Source organism: Rhipicephalus sanguineus, chromosome 10 (assembly GCF_013339695.2).
Source record: "Rhipicephalus sanguineus isolate Rsan-2018 chromosome 10, BIME_Rsan_1.4, whole genome shotgun sequence".
NCBI lineage: Eukaryota > Metazoa > Arthropoda > Arachnida > Ixodida > Ixodidae > Rhipicephalus > Rhipicephalus sanguineus.
The window spans coordinates 7,737,361-7,760,675 of record NC_051185.1 but is presented as its reverse complement, the minus strand read 5'-3'; the positions used below and the strand labels follow the sequence as shown (position 1 = coordinate 7,760,675).

Here is a 23,315-nt window from a genome sequence, read left to right as displayed (position 1 = left end):
TAGGAAGGAGTGCGACGGGGAGGGGTCGTTGGGAATAACTTTGACCACCTGGTTTTCTTTTTTTTTTAACGTGCGCCTAAATCGAAGTACACGGGTTCTTCTATCTCTCCTGCATCGAAATGCAGCTGCCGGGATCGAACCCGCGTCCACGTACTTAGCGGCCCGACGCCTTACCTTGCCAAGTTACCACGGCGGGGAACCTTTAATACGGCGGTCCAGTGTCTGGTAATTAAAGTTATCTTTGTTTCTACTCTTTTCACTTCCTCTCTTCTTCCGGTTCCGCTCTTTCGCTCACATCTTGTCCGCCGCTCCTGCATCCCACGTGCACTGTAGCGGATATCGTTCCCTTGCCATGCCAACGTCCTTTCTTTCTCTGTGCTTCCGTGTTCGCTTCCGGTTCCGAAGTTCTTCCTGTCGCCTTTAGGCTTACGCTTTTCTTCACACTTGGACACGGCTTTCAGCTTCGTGTTCCTGTAGAGAACGTGCGCACTTCCTCGGCACCCCTCGACCTCTTACGTCCGTCGTTTCTCGCGTCTCGCTGCTTCCGGTTGGACACTCAGTACCTTCTTCTTGCTTTCCCCTCTTCTTGCCTTTGTTTTCTATCTTGTCCCTGGTTTGGGGTGGGGCTGGAGTGGCGGAACTAAAGACTGGTAATTTCCGGTGCGCGGTGGCGGTGTCGCCGTTGGTCACAGAGCAAGGAAAATGTGAGAGAGCACTTTTTGAGGGAGTGGGAGAGGAAGAGTGTGAGAGAACACTTCAGGCATCACGCACTCACACTCAGATTCTTTCTATGCTATGCTTTACTTTACCCTTCCTCCTTTTTCTCCTCCTCACCCTCGCTTCCTTTTCCCACCCACTTGCTATACTGTACAATGTTATACTATAGCCCTGCCACGGTGGTCTAGTGGTTATGGCTGGAAAACTGGGCGAGTTGGTGTAGATTCATTGCGGCTAACAGCGCGAAACACGTATGCACGAAGGAACTAGAAGTGGACACAACAACTGTTGTGTCCACAAGTGTTGTGTCCACTTCTAGTTCCTTCGTGCATACGCGTTTCGCGCTGTTAGCCGCAATGGTTATGGCGCTCGACTGCTGACCCGAAGGTCGCGGGATCGAATCCCGGCCGCGGCGGCCGCATTTTCGATGGAGGCGAAAATGTTTCAGGCCCGTGTACTTGGATTTAGGTGCACGTTAAAGAAACCCAGGGGGTCGAAATTTCCGGAGTGCTCCACTACGGCGTCTCTCATAATAATATCGTGGTTTTGGGACGTTAAACCCGAGATATTATCATTAATACTATACTACACTATGCTCTGCTAGCGTGCCTGGATAGCCGAGTGGTTACGATGCTCGCCTTCGGATCGTAGGTACGCGGGTTCGAATCCCGCCTCGCCAAGACTTTTGTTTGTTCCTTTCTTTCTGTCTCTTTCTCCTCTTTTTCCGTTTCCTTCTTCTTTCTGCACTGCACTGGTTCTCTCGCCCATCAGAGGTATTGCATTCCACGCCGGACAAATCGAAGCACGTGTTGTGGGAGCGAAGCAGAGGATGAAGAGGACAATGACGAAGAAGAGGTCGAAGAGAGCGCGTGCCCGTGCGTCATGATGATAATTCCTGTTGACCCGCCATGGACCAACGGCGAGCTTAAACAGCTCTGTTGTTAATACATCTGCGTTTCCCTCGGCGATGCCCTCCGCAATCAACTCCGGCAGCGCGCCGTGGCGCCGCCGAAGCAGATCGCAGAGGCCATGCAGAAAGATGCGCGTGGTTGAGACCTGCTCCGCTAGGTGCCGCATCGATCCCAGCTGTTCACGAGAAAACGGTCTGCTCTTTCAACGAACTCATTTATCTAATCTTATTTAGTTATCCTGGCAGTTAACTGGCCCTTATCTTAACCAAGCTTATGCTCGGATATCATATGTATCCTACGCAATACTGAACTTGAACCACTGCCCTCTTTTATTATTATTAAAAGATATCCTGCCATGGTTCCGTGGTCAACATAAAGACATGGAAACGTGTGCACTTAAAGGATATCCTGCCATGGTTCCGTGGTCAACAGAAAGACATGGCAACGTGTGCACTCGCGGTGTCAGTTTCTGGAGGAATAGCTGATATCAGAGAGTTGGTAAATTAATCTGATTAGGCCGTATACATTTTACGTAGTTAGGTTTTGTCGACTCTACTGTGGTTCTACTGGGAAGGGCGTATATTCTTGTGCATACGGCGTCTACTGTCTATGTGTATCCATGGCTTCTGAGCTGGTGTTAGCGAGAATTGTGCTTCAACTGTGGCGGTACTATGGGACTTTAGAATTTTTTGTTGGCGTTTCGTAACGTTCGAGCCAACGCCTAGCTTCCGGTTGGCTGGGGGCGATTCCCGGTGTGCTACCTGAAAAACATAACGTCGCTAGGTGCTGGCACCATGAAAGAGAAAAAAAAAAAAGGTCGTATGAAGGCTTGTAATGACCTTCGCAGTCAGGTTGTGTCGTCTCTATGTCGTCGTCCGTTTTACGTCCTGGGTTCTTTGCTCCGTTTTTACTTCCTATAAAATTCTTCGCCATGACTGAGGTGAACTCCTCTGCGCACCGCGTTTATGCGGGCGGTAGCTTTTCTTGCCCCTTTCGTCATCCGCTGTGTATGTGGAAACAAACAAACAAACAAACAAACAAACAAACAAACAAACAATCAAGCAAGCAAATAAATAAATAAATAAATAAATAAATAAATAAATAAATAAATAAATAAATAAATAAATAAATAAATATGGCCGGTATCGTTACGTTCAGCAACTTCAGGCATAGCCGTATTTTAGCGCAACGAAACGACACAACAAAGGCGACAAGACACAGCGTTTTCTCGTGTCTTTTTATTAGGCTGAATGTTACTATGGATAATAACGAACTATATATACACGCGAGTGAAACATTAACTTCTGTACACTGCTGTACGATGAACGTCTTGGTACTCGAACTTGGAAAACACTTGAACACTTGTGGAAAAAGACATGGAGAAGCTGTAAGCAACACGGTAAGATGCGGAATCAACCGTGTTACATTGTATTTGTGTCTCCTTTCTGTACTTTTCCGCTGGTGCTTCAAAATGTTTTCCAAGTCCTGCTGCACAGTTAATTGTTGGCTCGGAATCGTTCTGAACACGGCGCGTAAGTATTTGTTACGTATTTTGTTAAACTTCAGGCATCGCTCCATTGTCTCTCGTTTCATCGCCTGGAGATAAAAAAAAGGACGGCGGACCATCGGGGGCAGTGACGCCTTTGCTTGCTTGTGTATCTTCCGGCACGCTTGTAGCTTATGGCAGCCCACTCTCTCTTCTCATCTGACAATGGCAGGCTTGTTCGAAGTGCGCGGGGCGTGAAGAGGAGGGACCCGCACGCTCATCTTTTCCGCGGCCTCGGAAATAGCTCCCGCGGGTTACATTTGCTCGGTACACCCGCACACGAAGACGACAGCGTCTTTTGTTTGAGCGGAGGTAATTGTTCACCGTGCACCGTGTGTCGTGGGCGATCGTTTGAAGCGGGCCGGGTCAGGCAGCTCGAACAGGCTGTAAATTGCTGTTTCTTCGTAAAGAAAGTGCTCGAAAGAGAAAGAAAGGATATCCTGCCGTAGTTCCATCACCAACGGAAAGACACGCAAGGTGTACACTCGCAATATCACAGTTTCTGAAGGAATCGCTCATATAAGAGAGTTCGTAAATTCATCTAATTGTGGTATACTATTTTTTATATGGTTGTATATGTTGTCGACGCTACCGTAGTTCCACAGGGAATCGAATTTCTTGCAGGAAAAGTTTTATATGGCTAGAAGGTGGAAAAGTGTGGTGGTCCGTCAGTCCGTGAGTGCGAAAAAACTCCAAGGAAGAAGCAATACTGGCATACACTACTTCGAAGGGTCTTCGGCCTTGCAGTAGTTTACCTCCAGGTTTTGTCAGCTATATAGCTAGGGATGACATCCGCCGCAGCATGAATCGCTACCCATAAAATGCTTTCGGTCTTCTTAATATACTTTAAGCTAACGTCTCCAAGCGCGGAGTTTGAAGCAAGTGTACCTTAAATGCGGTAACAGAGAAATCAAAAGCTACGACAGAAGACGCTTCGAGATAAACACAGGAGCCGCACATTTCAGTTTCGCTGGTATAAACCACCTGTACGTAGTGATTGGGCGGGAATTTTTATTGTTTGTATGCTGTCTAGCGTCATTCTGTTTGCATAGCTCTTGAACATAGCGTATTAGCGAGAGTTCTGCTTGAAATCTGATGGCGATAAGGGACCTCATTCGCACCTAGGTTCCTTGTCGCTTAAAGGGACCGACAACTGATTTTTCTCGACCCAGTTTTTTACGGCGCGACAGGAAGCTCACCCTTCGTAGCGTTTGTAGCTGCAGTGGTTTATCCGAAAAGCACGTACAGTGAAACCTCGGTAATACGATCACAGCTCATACGAATTTCGGGTTGATACGAATTTTTCTTGGGTCCCGGCCAAGGCCCATTGGCCTGCAATGTAATGGAGTATGGTTGTTGCGAACCAATTTTTACCCCGAGACGTTTGATATGAATGTATCCTACTGCCCAGGTACGAAGATGTCCTGTGTGCGCGCTGTCGCGGAAGACGCACCAAGCATGTGCTAGCGCGGGAACGCAAGCGCGGGCACCGCCAAATCGTCAGAATCAAGTTGTAAGAAACATACTTCTCTTGCGGTCAGAATAAACCTTCAGAGACGCGTCACGGCCTCCGATATTGTGTGCGCCAAGCTTTGAGGCTCTAATGTGCCTCCGTGTGCGTTCGCGTTTACATTACAGAGGGCATTGGTGCCCTGCTTTCTTTTCTAACGCATCGACGTGGGCTCCTGTCGTTGTACTGTGCGAACATGTGCCTGCCTCGTGCACCAGAAATCCTATGAAAGGAGGACCAGGACCGAAAGAAGGCAAGGTCGGTCTTGGCGAAGGAGTCAGGCTTCACAACGTCAACATGCGCGACTGTTGAGGTCGCACTTGTGCAGGCACGGCCCGTAAATATCCCCAAAACATCCCCAACACCTCCGCGATCACAAAAACATAACATAGAACCATGGTTCTGAAATTTTGCGGCTTTGATCTGTCCCGTCAAAGCACTTCTTCTGTCATTCTCGCCACAGTACTGCTGGGTCATGCGAAAAAGCATGCTAGAATTCGGACGGGGCTACTGCTGTCGCGGGTCACAACGCACCCGGGTTCATTAATCAAAGACCCGCTTACGGGCCGTATATTTACGAGTGCTGGTATGATTGCCGACACCTGAAAACTTAACTGACAACCATTCAGAATTCTTCCTGACGTTACTGCGGCCCTGAAAAACAATAAATGAAAATGTACGCCAGCTTTTTTTTTTTTGTCGCATGATAATTTTTCATGCTTTCTGGTGATACGAATTTTGGATGATACGAATATTTTTGGTGGTCCCGTGAGATTCGTATCACCGAGGTTTCACTTTAGTTATTTTATAAGCAGTATTTTTCGATCTGAGAGGCTCCAAACACGCATGGAGGCTTGCTCCAGCAACGCTGAGAATTGATAGCCTTGTGAAAGCTGTCGCTGTTCTGCTTTCGCAGGAGTTACTGTAACTATGCTTAACCACCTTTATTTTGAGCTTTCCAACCATTTTTGAAAATAGCAAGCTGTTACAATGAGATGTGTGGCTTTATACACCTTCCCGGTATTTGTACAGCGTTGTGTGCGCTTGCGCCCAAGGTTGCCTGCGCCTGTCATGGATGGCTTGTCCCGGCGTCGTTACTCTCTAGATACACGAGCCAAGCCAAGAAATTGAAAACGTAACTGTGCATATGCACGGCCGCACCGAGTAGCAGCGCGCGTCATTTCTGAGACGAAGTCTAGGTAGCAAAACTATGTCGCTCCAAAATCTTAGCCACCTGGAAACTGCGTGCACGGTTGCATGAGCACGCTGAAAAGTTGCTCAAGACGCGCTGACAAGCATGGGATCATTATGTCACGCGAAGGCAGCGCCACTTTAATGCATACTACTAACGCAGGCCTATATGTACATTATTATAGAGTAATACGTTTTAATATAAATAAACGAACAATATTTCAATACTAACAAAAAGATCGTCGACAGCGTACATCAATCTACGGTCACGTGGCCGTCTTCATCGGATCATTCATGTTTTTGCCGCCAGAGGCGCCACAGGTCATTTTTCGCGACTTTCAATTAAGAAATAAAAATATAAATCAATCTCTCACGAAAAAAACAGGGTTGGTTTGAGTTAGTACAATGGACAATCTTTACATCATTGGAGTCAACTCATTTCATATTCTGGGCAGTTGTCGGTCCCTTTAAATTAAAAAAAAAGAAACGTGGGCAACTCAGTAACTCCACTGAGATTTAATGAAGACAGTTTGACCATTATAACAGCAGATAGCCAACACTGACTTAGCCGACACTGGCATTCACTAGCCGACATTAGGTAATAGTGAGCCTATACATTACAGATCATTTAGCCGTCACTAAAAAATACTAGCCAAAATCAGCCATGATCTAGCAAGCTCTGTAGTCTTCATTCGCCAAATGTCCACCGGCATTAGCTCGCCCTTTTCGGTGGGGGTAGTAGGCGAATAAATACGATAGTTGGATTCGGTTAGAAGTTACCACCATCGACAGTGTCGCTAGCACCACGGACGACAAACGGACTCTGCAGACTCAGTTTGAGAAACCGGAATGAAAAGACTCGGGAAGGGAGATCGTCTTCAAAATAAGCATGCTCAGAACAGCTATATATCTGTGATGTCATTGTGAGAATGTTTGGGTTCTACCTGTGCATGTGTACCAACTTCAATTGGCTACAATGTGTGGGAATGAGATTGGACGCTTCATTTGTTATCTGTTGCAACGTGGTCACGGGACATCGATCTCAGCGGCGATCATTCGACGCTCCAGGATAATGGCGTCATTAATTCAGCATTGACAGCGAATGACGTATCGGCTATGGTTTCGCGATTAGCCGCTCCCATACCGTACTGCACCGTATTCCTTCGCTGTCAGAATATAAAAATTTCCATTTTATAGCGTGCATACTTTGTGTTTCGGTGCTATAGACGATTGGTGCTATAGACCTTAGGCTGTTGAACGAATGTTTTCTTTTTTTATGCATGGCGATGTGAATATTAAGTCAGGAAACGTCAAATGCACCAACCCGACTGTTTTGATGCGAATGCGTCCACCGTAGTAATGCTCGTTTAGTTGTTCAAGGTACAAAGCGGCAACGCTACAGCCCAGTGTGGCGGCACCGAAACCCACCCCTAAAATAGTCTATACGAGGCAAGGGGAAGCCTTGTCCCCGCAGAGCTCCTTCGTGCCTAAGTGGGCTTTCTGCGTAAGAGGACGCCGTTAATCTCTATAAACCGTTCTTGCGCAGTTACGCGTGCGGGAAAGCTGGAAAAAAGAGAATAAACAAGAAAAAGAAAAGCGACAATCTTGTTTTAAGACACACTACTGCCCCGGACTCTGGCGGGCTTATCGAATTAAGCTTTGCGACCACATTTTGTGGTGCGGTGCTGCGGCCTACAGGGAAGGTCGTTTAGCTTACATACTCTCCTCTTTGCTGTAGTGGACCTGCGCCGCGTCTCAAGTCGCAAACAACGACACGACCAAATGAATACAACAAACAGTTGGACCAAGAAAATCATAGGGGGCATTAATCGTTGTCTGTACACGTAGTGTAATAATAATTACTTAAAATGAAACGGACAAAAGTGGACGAAAAATCACCCTTTCCGTCTGTGGGATCCGAACCCACAACCTTCGAATCACGCGTCCGTCATAGCTCACTTGGTAGAGAGCATCGGACGCGTAATGCGAAGGTTGTGGGTTTGGATCCCACCGACAGAAAGGGTGATTTTTCGTCCTCCTTAATTCGTGTTCAATTTAAGCCATAATTACTACACTGCAATTAAAGACAGCGATTAATGTTCCTTATGCTTTCCTTGACCTAATTGTCAACTGGATTCATTTGGTGGTGTCTAACAAAGAAAAAAAATTCCCGTTCTTTAGTTCAAACCACGACACGCTGTTTCTCACGTTTCCTTGCTGCCCGCGCATCCGTAGAGCGTTTAGTCCCGAGAACTGCTTACGTGCTTCAGTCTTTAGTTGGTTAGTCTCTTCAGTTGGTCTTTAGTTGGTTGGTCTCGGTGCGAAGATGCACGCGTCGTCTTGTCCTCGCGCGACCCTTGGCTCTTCTCTGTCGTGGCTCATAGTTTACGGCATTTTTTTTACCTTTCTACATCCGTCGTATGCGGCCGCGATTGTTGTTTACCGGTGCTGGGACCCATGGCATGCCTCACCGCGCGGTGCTCTTTACGATCGTCCTGGGTGCGATAACGGCTGCCGTTATACACGCCGTATGGACCGCGTGTACACGCATGTGCGGCTATCCTGTCTCAAGAAATGCGTGCAGTGCCATTGGTGTTGGCAGTGTCCAGATGGCGAGGGCTCACGTTCAGCTAATTACTAATAAAGGACAGTATACGTTTGTTTGCAGGGAAGCATGAGAAAGACAGCTCATTTACTGCGCACTACAAATCCTTTCCGTTTCGCTTTCTGTCGGCGTCGAACGCACCACGATTTCACGGACGGATAGCGATTGGAGTAGAACTCTTGCTTCTCTGTTTTCGAGGGGGGGGGGGGGGGGAGGAGTTGTTCAACCACCCTTTATGCATGTTCATGTGTGTGTTGGTATGTTTGCGTGTACACACATAACATTCACAAGCAAAATTGAAAATTTTGGGGGTATGAACCCCCCCCCCTCCTGGTTACGCCAGTGCGTGGACCCGTAGCTTTCGCCCCGCTGCGTGCAACATATATCTGCGAGCACGTGGACGGACGGACAGCGGGGGACCTTTACGCTAGAAGACGCAGTCAGTGACACCTTTATTGTGAGCTTTGCCACGGCCAGGGCTGGGCAAAGATACTTTGAAATTGTATCGCGATACGATACAAGATACTCAGGCAAGAAGTATTGGAGATACAAATACAAGATACTCCCGCAATAATTGTATCCGATACGATACTTGGCAATTGTATCTTAAGATACTTCGATACATTCTCAAATTTGTTATTATAGATTCATATAATGTAGCAGCAAACGCCTACACACGAAAATGTCTGCCTGAAGATTTCTTGAGATCTATTTTGTTTCATTGGAATGAAATGTCTGTTAGTATCTTAAAAGTTTTGCCCTTCTTGCTCAAAATACATTAATTTCCTTCCAAAACAACTTATAGGGGCTTGTTTTAGCTGCTTCACAGGACAACTATTTATACACTACGCTGACAGCGGTTCTTGCTTGTCATTTTTGCAATTGATGAGAGTCTCTTCTCAGCTTGCCGACCAGCTAGTGGGTTTGCCATATCATCCCAATAACGTCAATAAGCCTTTGCACGACGGCGCAAATGCCGGTGTGGACTTTTACCTTGTCCGTAAGAGACAGTTTGCACAATACCGTATATCCGGACAGGTGTACAGCAGTAACAACGCTGATAGCGACTTTTTTTTTTGTCGGGGGTGGGGGGGGGGGGGGGGGGGTATAACGCATGGTGTATACGGGGTTTGAGACCGTTCGCTAGCGGCCCGGCCGGCACACATGACCGTCTCCGTCCAATTTGTTTTTATTTTTTAAATAAGTATGTTCGTGAGCTACGCAGCATAACTGGTCTCAAGCATTTCTTTCGTGAGGAAGATGTGGTCACCATGTGCTGAAACATAACCGTGAAACAAAAACTCTATATTTCAATCGGCGTCCAGATTTCACTCGTTGTGTACAGCGGTATCGATGTTTCTCTGACTCCAAATCCCCTTCAGAAATGACCTATATATGAGATATGGGAAAGGCTTCCTTTCAAATGGTACCGTAATTTTGTTCAAACTCTCTCCGACCCCACCATCTTCACTTTCCCAGCCCTTTGAGCTAAATTTCGCGACTACGGCCCGCCGGCTATAAGCTGAGTTTGAGACTTCTGGTGTATACGTAGATGACGTAAAACTGCAATCAATTTCCATGTTCTTAGCTGCTGGCGTAAGGGATTCTTTGTTGATATACTCACTAACGTGCAATCTTTTAGCAATTTTTCTTCAACGAGAGAACATGTGCAACACAGAAATGTCTCAGACGTATTGTATAGTTGCACAAAGCGTCGCAGGACACCACCGCTATTCGCACTATTGCCGCTTATAGCTCCCATTACGTGGCGATTAGTACAAGGAAAAATAATATAGAAGGCCTAAAACAGAAACACAAATATTAGTAAAATAGAGAGGTGGTTGTTTATCAAACATTCACATTGAATGAGTACAGAAACACAATACAGACGGCGCCCTTAATATCTATGAGCATGAAGTGTCGTCAACTTACCCGTTGAGGCAATAGAAAATTCAGTGCCTATGTAAAATTGCCTGAAACTGCTCGTTGTGACGCTCATGAGCAAAACAGAGTATTCAGCTAAACAAGGTTTTTCGAATCGCGAGAAGGTGGCTCTTAATGATTTTCATTATTATAATGCAAGTTCAGTTTCGCTATTTTCTTAAGCGGTAAGGAGAATATTTTGTACTGTATACTCAAGACACGTCCACATAATAATATATTTGTTTTCAAAATCGCCTTGTCGACGTGTAAATGTGTAAACAGCAGTAGAAATAAAGCAGACAGAAGAATAAAAGCAGAAATCTTATTTTGGGAGCGCTTTACAAAAGACATACTGCAGTGACCAGACCGGAAAAGCAGTGCAGAGACCTAGGTAATGTATGTGATGCAAAATGACAGCTAAGAAAGCACTTGTGCTAATAATGAAATTATGATTTCATAAATTCTTTGAATAAATGTAGATGGAAGTGAAAAATACGGTACGCCAAGATATTTTTTGTTGGGTAAACGCTTGTTCTATTAGGTCTAGCATCAATACCAGTGGTGCTAAAGTTGCTAGAATCTTATTTGCATATAAGTTAATTCACTGCATGCAAGTCAAACTTACATCCACGAGATCCTTCAAATCGCTGATATGTGAAATCCACGCGACGCAAAGCAACCCCATTCTTGCACGCATCACATTTCGTTACGGAGCAAGACGCAAGAGAATGCTCAATAACGTCACTGTAGCAACATCAGAATATGTGCGATGGACACCGCACCCAGTGGAGTACCCGGCGCAGGACAGTGGCTAAGAGCAAGTGTCGCGGCATTGGCGCAACTAAAAAGAAAAGAAATCGAGAAAAAAAAAGGTCCGTGGGCGGGGCGTAGACGTCCGCGTGCTTGTCTTCCTGATCTTCTACCATCACTAGATGACTCTATGGCGTCAAAATCAAATACCGTCCCTGCCCTTAGACTTATTCAGATGGCTTAGTGGCACCAGTACCAGCTTGGGAAGCGGAGCTCTTCCAGGGATTATTGTTTCGCACGGTTGTGTTGCGATAGATGTATCTTGTATCTTAAGATATGCGATACAATATTGAATGTATCGGAAATACAGATACAGATACTCGTTTTTCGAGACGTATCGCGATACAGATACAAGATACCCATAGAGTATCTAAGATAGTATCTAAGATACATGTATCTTCGATACTGCCCAGCACTGGCCACGGCCTTACCGTCTACCTCGCGTCCATTTCTTTCTTTCTTTCTTCCTTTCTTTCTTTCTTTCTTTCTTTCTTTCTTTCTTTCTTTCTTTCTTTCTTTCTTTCTTTCTTTCTTTCTTTCTTTCTTTCTTAATACTTTTCTTGTGATACCGCCTTGAATGTGCTCGTCAAGATAATAAGAGACAAGTCACTACGAGATGAACACGACTCGTCTCGACTTCACCCGTGTGTTTTTCATCTTCCCTACCCGCTGCTTTAGCAGCTGCGTTCAGCTGCTGCGTACGAGGCTTCAGATCAGATCCCAACCGCAGTGTCCACGTTCTTGCTGGTACGGGATGCAAAAACGCTTCTTTAGTTAGATTTAGGTAAACGTAGGTTGAGACCACGTGGTCATTCTTCAAAAATAAACCGGAGCCCGCTGCCGCGTACGGAACCACCGTCAGCCCTTGACGTTTCTTCGCGACATTGAACGCTTCCAACAGTACACAAAATGTGGCTGGAGTGTGGTGCACACGAGGTAGTCATTCTGTCAACAAACAAGTCACACTTGCCTCAGGAATTGAAAGTTGCATACGTGATGTTTCTGACGGTGATCACACTGCGTGCTAACGTGCTCTGAGAAATTTTATGGTCGGCGGTACATACCAAAATCTGTGTGCACGAATTTCCTTTTAAGCCGGCTTCTTGGTTCGTAGCACAGTGCGCAGGTAGTTAACATATGTTGAGAACATAGTATGGTCGGTATGGCTTCATTAAGCAATACAGCAAGGCCGGACAGCGCATTTCGCGTCTTTTCTTTCTCTTCCCATTATTTTTAGCGTTTTTTTCCTCAATGAAACGGTAAAGGGCATTCTCCATGTGGCCGGTATCAATGTCGTTCAACCGGCAATCTACACTGTCGAGTGTTGACCACTCCCTCCCTCCCCTGCTTAATCGACCTGCCGACAACCCCAGCTATCGTGCACATATTCGACAGCAGAAAACGTTTCGTAGACGCAGGTAGGCGGTCACCGACGTTTTGTCCGATGAGCGAAATAACCCCGCCCAGCGATCGCCTTTCTCCACTGTAACGACCTGTGTGTACGGGGGGCATCGACTGCCGCGGTAAGGCTCGTGCGTTGACAAACAGAAGGAGCCGCTCGTATCTCTCCTATCCTTTATTTGTCGACCACAGATGTCGATGGCCGAGCAGAATAGAACACACAAGCTGTCGTCGCTATCTGCCTTGTCAGGTCTTTTTACCGCCGCGTTTATCAGCTGCGTGTTAGCGAGAGAGACTGCGCTGATAGTCTCGCCGCCTCTGTGGGAAGCTTCGTATCGTCCCGCTGGTCTTCCCCTCCTTCACAGCATCATGGCGTTCGAACTTTGCACGCCATCTTTTCCAGGTTTGTTCTAATCTTCACAAGTGGCGCGAATGCAAGTCGCCGGCAGTTTCGCATATCACCCCTCGAGACGTTGTCTGCTTTGACGACCGCCTTTGACGAGCGGTGGTCGTCTCGCCGGACAAGCCGAGGACCTTTTGATGATCTCGACGGCGCGGTTCTCTCGACGTTGCCACACGGCGTGTTGTGCATGTTGCGGTGCGAGTGGGCCGTCGAGTTCTGTTTGTCGTCGGTGACTCTCGGGTTTCTTGGGGTCCCACGCCGTGAGGAAGCGGCAGGTCTTCTAGAATCAGGTGCATCCACGGACCCGATGACAGCTGTGCAGCTCCGAGCACTGAAGTCTTCGCCGGAAATTTTTCGAGTCTCCTTGTAGAGCCTGTGGTGCCGTGTGTTGCCGCTCCAAATCTTGTGGAGATCATATTTTACCACAGGCATCTTTGCTAAGGTTGTGCTGCCGTGCTCTCAGTAAGCTGACGCTGAAGTTGAATGACCTCTAGGCCTCTAAACCTTCTTTCGCCGCTGGATTCTCTTATAAAGAGTCCGTGGAAACGTTTTCTCGTTGGACTTTTTTATTGAAGAAGACATCGAGTCGAATGTGCGCTGTGTCTAGAAAAACCTAGTGATCTGTTCTTCCTCGTTTTGTGAGTGGTGACCTCGAAGTGGAGCACAGATGACTCGAGAGACAGAGATGGAGACAGCCTGCCCGGAACAGCAGTCTTCCGTCGTTACCGCTGGAAAGAAGAAAGCCGTCACGTTTGACGATGTACGTCCACTCCTTTCGTTTGTACAGCTCTTACCTACTTACTCCGTTTAGTTAAAGAAATCTTGCATTTGTTTATTGCTTGCTTCTTTAAAGACTAATTCGCTACGCACGAGTGACTCTGCTCGGACAACGAAAGAAGGGGAATTTTTTCGAGGGGTTCGTTTCTTTGTTAGACGCAGCCAAATGAGTCGAACAGACAATTTAGTCAAGGGAGGCTTAGGGGACAATAATTGTTGTCGTTAACTGATGTAGTAATTAGGACGTAAATTGAAGTCACTTAGAATGAGGAAAGATTACCCTTTCCGTCACTGAGATCCGTGGCCGCGAACATTTGAATTCTGAAATATTAGAAGGTTGTGGGTTCGGATTCCACCTACGGAAAGGGTGATTTTTCGGGAGCTTGCATTCATTTCGTTTTACGTCCCAATTACTACATTAAATACAACAATTATTGTCCCTTGTGTTTTCCGTGACCTAACTGTCTGTTCGATTCATTTTGTGCTGCTCGGACAACAGGTTCGCTAATCTTTTTCTCTGCTCATGGCGCTTGCCACGAAGAATCCATGTGACGTCACATGTGACAGATCTGTGACGTCACGTCGCTTGATAGCCACGTGACCTGACGTGCTGTGATGCTCAGGCAGGCTATAGTTGGGGCTACGATGCGCAGAAACCGAGTGAGTGAAAGAAGCGCGCCTCACGCTTAATTACCGGTCGTAAGCCGCAGTTTTCTAACAAACCAGAAAAAAATAACGTTTTATGTGTGCATCATGGTTCGCCAGATATACGCGCTAATTGTGTCTAACTTTGGTACGGTTGGTCTAGCTAACAGCTTGTTTTGGAGCTTTGCAGCCTGGATCGCTGATGAGGTGTTAGACCTGTCCCCGACTGTGAGATATTGAAGATTTTTGGGTTATGGATATCGTGGACGCGCTTATAACTGCAGACTTTAACATAACTGCAGACTATAACAGAAGAACCTTTCCGTTCATAGTGCGCGCGCGCCAGTGTGTGTGTGTGTGTGTGTGTGTGTGTGTGTGTGTGTGTGTGTGTGTGTGTGTGTGTGTGTGTGTGTGTGTGTGTGTGTGTGTGTGTGTGTGTGTGTGTGTGTGTGTGTGTGTGTGTGTGTGTGTTTTCCTTGACGCTTCTTTGCCTGTTGCGTTGCTTGGATGTCTGTGCGCACATCCCTGTTCGGACAGACAGAAGTCTGTGCGACCATCACGAAAACATCATTTACCTTTGATCAACGCTTATAAAGTCGTTCCTTTTTCTGCAACTGCAGTAAACACCTAGAGTGACGCGTAAAAAAAAAGTACAGTAAATAACTCAATTCCCAACAAGGACGTTGATCACACCGATAAATTTGTTCTTGTTTGTCTTGTCCTCAGCCACCTCAGCTCGGCTTGAAGTTATTCTGGTTTGGCCAGAAGCACTATGCGCAGAGGCTCACCGGGCCTGGTCAAGCTGTTTCAGTGGCAATGTACGTCCTCAGTTCTGCACTCAGTTTATGCAAATGCCCCGTCTTTCTCTCTCTTCTTAACCGCTGGAGGGCTCGTTTCTAGCACAAAGATAGTTTTCCAAGCAGACTTACCAGTCAGGGTATATGCCTAAAAGAATCAGAGAAAACCTCGAAAAGTAAGGGAATTTTGAATGGGGCTCATTATACTCTCTTCGAAGAGTCTTGTGAGGCGTGACTCTACAAAAGAGAGTTAACGAGTATCTTTAAAGGGAGTTATATATGTGCCAAGTTGGGACTCGTCAAAAAGAGTAGTAGGTAATCTTTTTTTTTTTTTTTACTTAATCTGTCACGGCTTTCTTGCAAAGGTGAAATGCAATGCCTCTGGGATCCTGTATTAGGTGCTTAATTTCCTTCATGGGTTGTAACCGACCGTGTAACCACAAATTACCCGCCGCGGTGGTCTAGTATAGTTATGGTGCTTGACTGCTGACCGGAAGGTCGCGGGCTCGAATCCCGTCCGCGGCGGCCGCGTTTCGATGGAGGCAAAGAGCTAGAGGCCCGTGTGCTCTTAGATTTAGGTGCGCATTAAAGGTGGTGGAAGTTTCCGGAGCCCTCCACTATACGCCGTCCTTTCATAAACATATCGTGGTTTTGGGACGAAAAACCCTAACAATTATATTCGTAACTGTCAAGACGTTTATTAGCGGGCACTCGGCGACGGCGACAGTCAAAGCGGGGCCGACTCTCTGCACGAGGGGCGTGCTCTCAGAGAAGAGGCGACCCACTAGAAGGTGCTCGAGAGGACGACCCATTACCGACTACGAACGCTTCGCTACAGTAACTATTATCATGTATACAACCGCTAATCATCGTGGCTGCAAAGCTGCGATGTTTTTGCGGTCGCGATGATTTGTGACGGTGATAAAAGCGTCGCATGCAGTTTCATTGCGGACAGTATCAGCGGAGATTAATATTGAGGTTGCCGTAACACTGTCAAACTCCGGCCATGGCACGCGCTATCGGACACCCTTCAATGTAAGTGCGCATGCGCAATGATACAGCGGGGGTTTTCCATGGCTGTCGAAACAGCGCTCGCTTGCATAATCACCACATCCTCGCGTCGCAAAACGGCGCTCTTCGCGCAACGACGATTCCGCCGTCAACACCAGCCGCGCGAGTTCCTTTGTCGCATGCGCGAACGAATGGCAGGCCGCGGCTGCTTTTATGCATGCGGCCGTTGCGCAGCAGCCGTCAGATTGCTCGCGTACACGTGGAGAGAACTTCCTGTGTATTGTGCCATTGCGGGAGCCGGGTGACCCGTTGAATGGGGGCAAACAAGCAGATAGCGATCGCGCAGAACATATGCCATGGTATAGCGCAGAGACTCTGCGGCTGTACGGTATCCCTACGAGGTCGTGAGTTCCATTTGCGGCGGCGCTGCCAACTTTCGATTGCATCCAAGTCCAGAAAGCTCTCGCACCGCGGTTTGGTGGTCTGTTGAACGCTACGTGGCCGGGTTATTCATCCTAAACTCCGGACCGCGGCGGCTTGCATAGCCTCAATTATATCACTGGTGAATCCAGAGGGGTCTGGGTGCCTCCCCCCCCCCCTCCCCCGTTCCTCCGTCCATCCGCCTTCAGAAATATCCTGTATCCGCCCCTGGCGCCACTTTCGTTTTGTGTCGTTAAAGCCAATCAATCAATCAATCAATCAATCAATCAATCAATCAATCAATCAATCAATCAATCAATCAATCAATCAACCAATCAATCAATCAAGCAATCAATCAATGAAACAATCCGCCAGTAGGCGGAATATTTCATCGGGGAAATGGTTCCGGAGGAGAATCAGCTGACGATCAAGAGGGGAGCACCGTCTTGGCGAATTGACAACACAAAAGATAATAGCCTTTGACAGTACAAACAAATAAACAGACAAAAAAACAAACGAACAAGCAAGCAAGCGAACAAATCCAGATATCAAATCTCACACACTGAATGTGATTCGACATTGCTTCCCACGAAACAAAAAAAAAATTCCATTCCGAGAGTCCTTTAATAGATTTCGCCCCTTCTTGCTTTCCTGTGTTCATTTGCTTTCACCCTGTCTTCTTATCGGACACGACGTTGCCATTTTACGAGCCCTCCTATCGGTCCCTTCCTTTTAAATCGGCGCACAATTTCCCAGGTGATAGCGAGACAAGTGCCCGAACTTAAGCATGAAACAATGTGAAAGAAGGAAGTTCACCTACAATACGCAACAGCAGCATCGCCCACCTCTCGTATAACCTTCCCCCCAAACACCGTTTAATTTTTATTTATTTTTTATTTATACGAAATAATAGTAAATCACAAATAAAAAGTAAGTATGATACAGGAGGAGGTCCCAAAGTGAGAACTGTCAGGGGGACCTCCTGTAAGTGCACGTGTAAAAAAAGCGTAAACAAAAAATAGACAACATAATGAGAGCCGCGATGGCGATATCGGTTGGAAAAGCGAAAGCGCGTTCTTCAGAAGATTCAATCTCTTCCCAGATTTACGTTCTTCTTTCGCGGACCACTTTACGTCGGCATTTTTTGTTGCGGCAATAAAAAAAAAAAAATCCACGGTGCAGCCTTGCACCGCCGTATTATAGACGACCGTTGATGAACGAGGATTGATCGTCGGGAACAGTTCGGCATTTTCCTTTTCCCCTCCCCGATTTTCATTTTTTTAAAATTTTTTTCTTTACGTTCATTTTCAACTGGCACGCCGAGAAGGCACCTGTATCGGTTTCCGCGCCTCTGCTCTTTCGTACTGCTTTTTATTCTTTCGCTTTCTAATTTTTTTTTCTTGAAGATTGTGGGTGCGGCCAAGCGAATGTGTATAAAGCTTGTATGGATCTGAGGCGCGGGAAAGCCGTTTTCAGCCCTCTCCCCGGGTCCGTAAAGCTTTGTTCGTAATTTATGGAATTTGCTTGTTCTCCAGCAACTGCGTGCGTAGACTGAACTCTCTTCTCCTTCTCTCTCATCGTTTTTGTTTGCTTTGTTGCCGCTTTTTTTTTTTTTTGTTCCCATCTTCGGGCTGGGTTCCTCGCTTCCTGACTCCGGCAAGGATCCTGAGCAGGTATCGAAAACTCATCACGACAAATCGAAGACCCCTGCACACCAAGTATAGAGCGCTCGCTCGTTTTTTTTCGGCTCCTCTTCGTGTCTTCCTGGTGCACATTTCAAGCCGAGCACGTGCGTTCCCTGCACCTGGCGAAACGCAATGGATCGATCTATATCTAGCGCCCTTCGAGGTCTCCTGTTCGACCGCCCGTGTCCACGCGTTCTTTAGCACTGAAGCGATCGCCGTCTCTGAAACACCCATCGCGCCGTGCTGTGACAAACCGCGGGGCTATGGCCTCAAAACGTGGCGTCATTGTTCGGCATCTCGAACCCGCACCTTTTATTCTTTTGCCCAAAGGGTATGCGTTACTTGAAACTTTGTGTATTGCAACGAAAGGTGCGTGGTTAGAGAGCCCACTAGGAAATATAACACCGCTTCATTCATTAATTCAATCAATCAATCAATCAATCAATCAATCAATCAATCAATCAATCAATCAATCAATCAATCAATCAATCAATCAATCCTTCAGTTATAATGCCAAATCATCGCGAATGCAATGTCGAGAAAGGTTGGGACACGCCGAGCGCTCTGGAACATGTATCTCAATAACAACTTGTGGGGTTTTAAGTCCCAAGACGACCATATGACTATGAGGGGTGCCGTAGTGGATGGCCGCGGAAATTTCGACCACCTGGGGTTCTTTAACGCACACCTAAATCTGAACACATGGGCCTCTGGCATTTCGCCTCCAACTAAATGCGTCCGCCGCGGCCGGGATTCGCTCCCGCGACCAGGGGCATATATCCCGTAGTAAATCTGTAATGCGATAAAGGGGGATAGGTCGGTCTGACTAACTTGACTCCATATATTGTCTTTATCTCAAGGTCGAGTGTCGTACACAAGGCTTGTTGGTACGGCATTCCATTTGCTACGCGATCCGGTATTTAGACTGCTACTCAAGCTTACATTCTGTTGCTGACGAATGTTGTTGCGTGCCACGGACATAATATGCGGTTACGTCAGAGGTCACGTAAGTGTTCTTCGCTTCCCGCCGTCGATTAGCGCGTGGAGCTAACATCACACGCCTTCAGCGTGAACTCAATGAAGACACGTTCAGTCACTCTGACTACCTCCTGGCTTATCATATATATCTTCGTTTTAATGACTAGCCTTTGTCAAGATACGGTCGAAATGTTTCCGACTGGCGTCGCTGTTTTCAGTTGATTGCATCGTCGCGTGCACCTCTGGGATGACAAGGGTCGGTTCTCTGGCTTCCATGTACACGTAATGACCGCGACGGCTGCGTATATACGCTCGTGAGAGCTATCTTTTGTGATGTACGCCGCGATATATGGGGGTCTGCCAGAGAACGGTGCTACGCACCGCGTGTGCTTTATCGACGCCGGAGGCCCCGTAAAAAAGAAAACAGAACAGATAAAGCAGAATGTTAAAAACACGCACGCACGCACGCACGCACGCACGCACGCACGCACACACACACACACACACACACACACACACACACACACACACACACACACACACACACACACACACACACACACACACACACACATGACCACGCACAAAGACGTGATATATATACGCGTCCGCCACATCTCGCGCAGATGCCGGCAAATCACGCTCGAAACGCAGTTATTATGCCCCTTTTTCATTTTCCTCCACCTCTCCCTTCGTTGCCCACTGCACCCTTGGTTTCCATAGTTCTTATCTCCCCATCTGTATCTCTATCTAGTTTTTTTTTTTTCTATGTTTTCTTGACTTGCTAACGACTGCCTGCCCGTGTTGTACGAGTGCGCTTTTATCTGCGTTCATCGAGGCGAAGACAGTTAGAAAAAATGGGTTCGGAAGGAAAAAAGGGTTAGAACGGCTGTCACGAGAACCGGGCCTGCCATAAATATGACCGGCCGGCGTCATCGATTAGCCCGCCGTGAGGGGCAGAACGGCCGGGCTCTCTGCCGTGGAGATAATTGCGGAGGACTCGTTCAGTGGTCTGTTTGCCTTCCTGCTTTTTTTGGTCCCGGAACTTCAGTCTCGTCTCTTGTTCGGTTGCGTGGTTGTGACCCTGTGTGCTGACAATTATCGTCTTTTCCCTTGTGTAGGTGGCTTGTTTCGTTCATGCCATTTCCCGTTTCCATTTCGTCTTCTCGTTTATATGTTTATTTAAAATGGGAATAGCCTTTGTTTGGCTAGCGCGGTGTATTCCGAATAATTGGACGATCCACTTTCCGGTGTGGCGCCACGTTCGTTCGCTCGCTCGCTCGCTCGCTCACTCACTCACTCACTCACTCACTCACTCACTCACTCACTCACTCACTCACTCACTCACTCACTCACTCACTCACTCACTCACTCACTCACTCACTCACTCACTCAACACACACACACACACACACACACACACACACACACACACACACACACACACACACACCCAACCAACCAACCAAACAAACAAACAAACACGCGGGCTCATGGGATGCCACATTGCCATGCTGCCGTTTGGATTCTGAGCGCCAAAAGAAGACGGCGGGTGGCAAACTTCCTCCCTCCCCCGGGGACTTCATCAACGGCGGCAGCTGTGAAAACGTTCGGGCTCGCTTTTTTTTTTTTGCACTGTATCGCTTCGCATTACAGTAACGACCTACGATCGTAGACGACTGGAATGGGCAGCCGCAGCACAGCTCGCCGTCTTCAGTGCGTGGATGGTACGCGAGCGAATCGATTCTGGAAAACTCGGAGCGGCGAAGTCTAATGAGCGTTGACCGTGGTGGTCGGCGTTTTCTCTCCGAGGCCCTTTCGCTAACGAACCCATGGTGCCGCTGCAGTTGGCGATATACGTATTACAATGACGCCCCCGAGCACGCGGTGATGCCGAGCGCAGAGACTTTCGGAAACTAATGTCGCAACACTCGCACAGGCGTGACCCCTTTGGTTGGCGCAGATATCGCTGGCACGCAGTTTTCGGTGCCTCTGTATGTGGTAACGCTCTCCTTAGAGGGTTTTTCTTTGCTTGTCTTTTTTTTTCTTGCTAAAGTAGTTCAGAGCTCGTTAAAGGGTTTACTCTCTCCCTTCCGGCACGCCACGGCGAACGTGTTCGTGCTGTGATCCACGCGTCGTTTAATTATTACTGGCAGTAATAGTCAAGAGCTTGATGGGTTAGTTTGCTAAAGGGATATATGGAGCTAGAAATCAGATTCGATGTTCAGTTCAGAAACATCACTGTCACCGCGCTGAAGCAATAATCGTAGTTCTGCTCGGAGCTAGCATGTTAAGAGCAGTTTTACACACACACACACACACACACACACACACACACACACACACACACACACACACACACACACACACACACACACACACACACACACACACATACATACATACATATATATATATATATATATATATATATATATATATATATATATATATATATATCGATGCAAGACATATATTGTACCGAGAGGATTGGGATCTGGTAGATGGGGCAGAATAAGGTTAAAATTTAGTTGTTTCCAGAAGGAGCTTGATGTGGTCGAGTCGGTATAGCATACTAAATGAAGAAACGATGCGCAATAAACACGACGACCGTGAGGAACACTTACAACAGACGAGCGCGTATAATTTGTTTCCAGGCTTCGATTTATAATTGCCTTCTTCAGTAACCCTTCAGTTGGGGCTGGTCGCTACATCATCAGTCTGTTTAATTGGCTGTTATATCGCGCAAAAAAGGAAGATTGTTCGTTTATTTGTCTTTTGTACGAAATGAGAGCGCATTAAACCATAGATATCCATTAATAAATCGAACGAATTATTGTTTTGTTTTCTTTAGTTCTCGTTCTCTATCTGTTTTCGTTTGTTCTTCCCTTCCTGGGAGGCTGTCCTCGTATCGTGTCTGGCCTTGCGTTTGTTTCGCCTGCTTCGCGAGGTTGTATATGTGTTGACATAGTGGTTCTCTGCGTGCCGCCGTAATGGCGTCAAGAAAGTGGTCTGCAGTGTAGTTTCGGCGTATCAGAGCGAAAGGTGCACTACGCTCTCTCCCAAGGTCATTCATCGCGTCGGAATGACCTTGAGCCGCCGTGGTGCCAGTGTGGCAGGCGTGACATCACAACACGAGATCTGTTGCGGAGAGGCGTCGCAGCTGCGCTCGCTCGGAGACTCGCCGCTGCGGTACCAGGTGACGAGGCGAAGGATCAATGAAACCTTGTGGGCGTAGCCTTTGCAAAACCAAGTCAAACATACCTTTCAATCGTGATAACTAGGTTACGAGGAGTTAAACCTCAGCCGTTTTTTTCTTACATTTAACGAGCAATTAAGCAAACGATATGATTTCTTGGAACCGCGCAGAGTCACTCGTGAGCAGCAGGACGTATCACAAGCGCTCGAGAGGGGACCCTGAAACAGCCTTTCGTCTATCCAGCATAGTGCTAACAAACTCCTCATTAAAAGTTTTCTTTTGCATTACTTTCAGGTTACATTACGAAACCTTTGAACATGTCGCGAGGTTTTCGGTCGTAGTTTGAATGTTGCAACAGGTTCTATCTGGTATACGAAAGTATGACAAATTATCCTTGACAATCTCTGATAGCCGGCCTCTAGCCAGGTATTTTTTTCGGGGAGAGGGGCACTTGCTGAAGCCCATGACTATTTGAGGAAAACACTATTTTTCACAAATTATTATTTTCGGTGGAAATGGCAGTATGTCAATTACGGGACTTTTTAAATACTACGGTGTTAAGAGAGTTTTATAATTTAGCTTTCAGGTGAATCTCCTAATAGTATCAAATTTTTATATGGACGATTTCAGGTGCGTCTGTTGAGGGGGGGGGGGGGGGGCTACTGAAACAGAGAATTTGCACAGAGGTAACAAAACTTATCTGCGCATGCCCAGGAAAGGAAGGGGCAACACCTATCAATACGGCACGCGTGGGGGTCTAAATGTTCAGGCATTTCATTTCTTCTT

At 47.0% G+C, this 23,315-nt stretch overlaps 2 protein-coding genes across 5 annotated transcripts in view; both read left to right on the top strand.

Annotated features, from left to right (window-relative positions):
• The window catches only part of LOC119406943 (adenosylhomocysteinase-like 1), a 277,734-nt gene that overhangs the window by 87,574 nt on the left and 166,845 nt on the right, over positions 1-23,315 (top strand). The window contains exon 1 of one of the 4 annotated variants that reach the window (XM_037673736.2): positions 13,647-13,777. The exons of the other annotated variants lie outside the window; for them this stretch is intronic. Coding sequence (XP_037529664.2) covers positions 13,685-13,777 — 93 coding nt within the window. The 5' untranslated portion in view covers positions 13,647-13,684. Of the gene's footprint in view, positions 1-13,646; positions 13,778-23,315 lie in introns of those variants that run through there. 4 annotated transcript variants of the gene reach the window in all.
• LOC119406953 (uncharacterized) overlaps positions 1-23,315 on the top strand; it is a 487,035-nt gene that overhangs the window by 348,494 nt on the left and 115,226 nt on the right. The window lies entirely within an intron of this gene.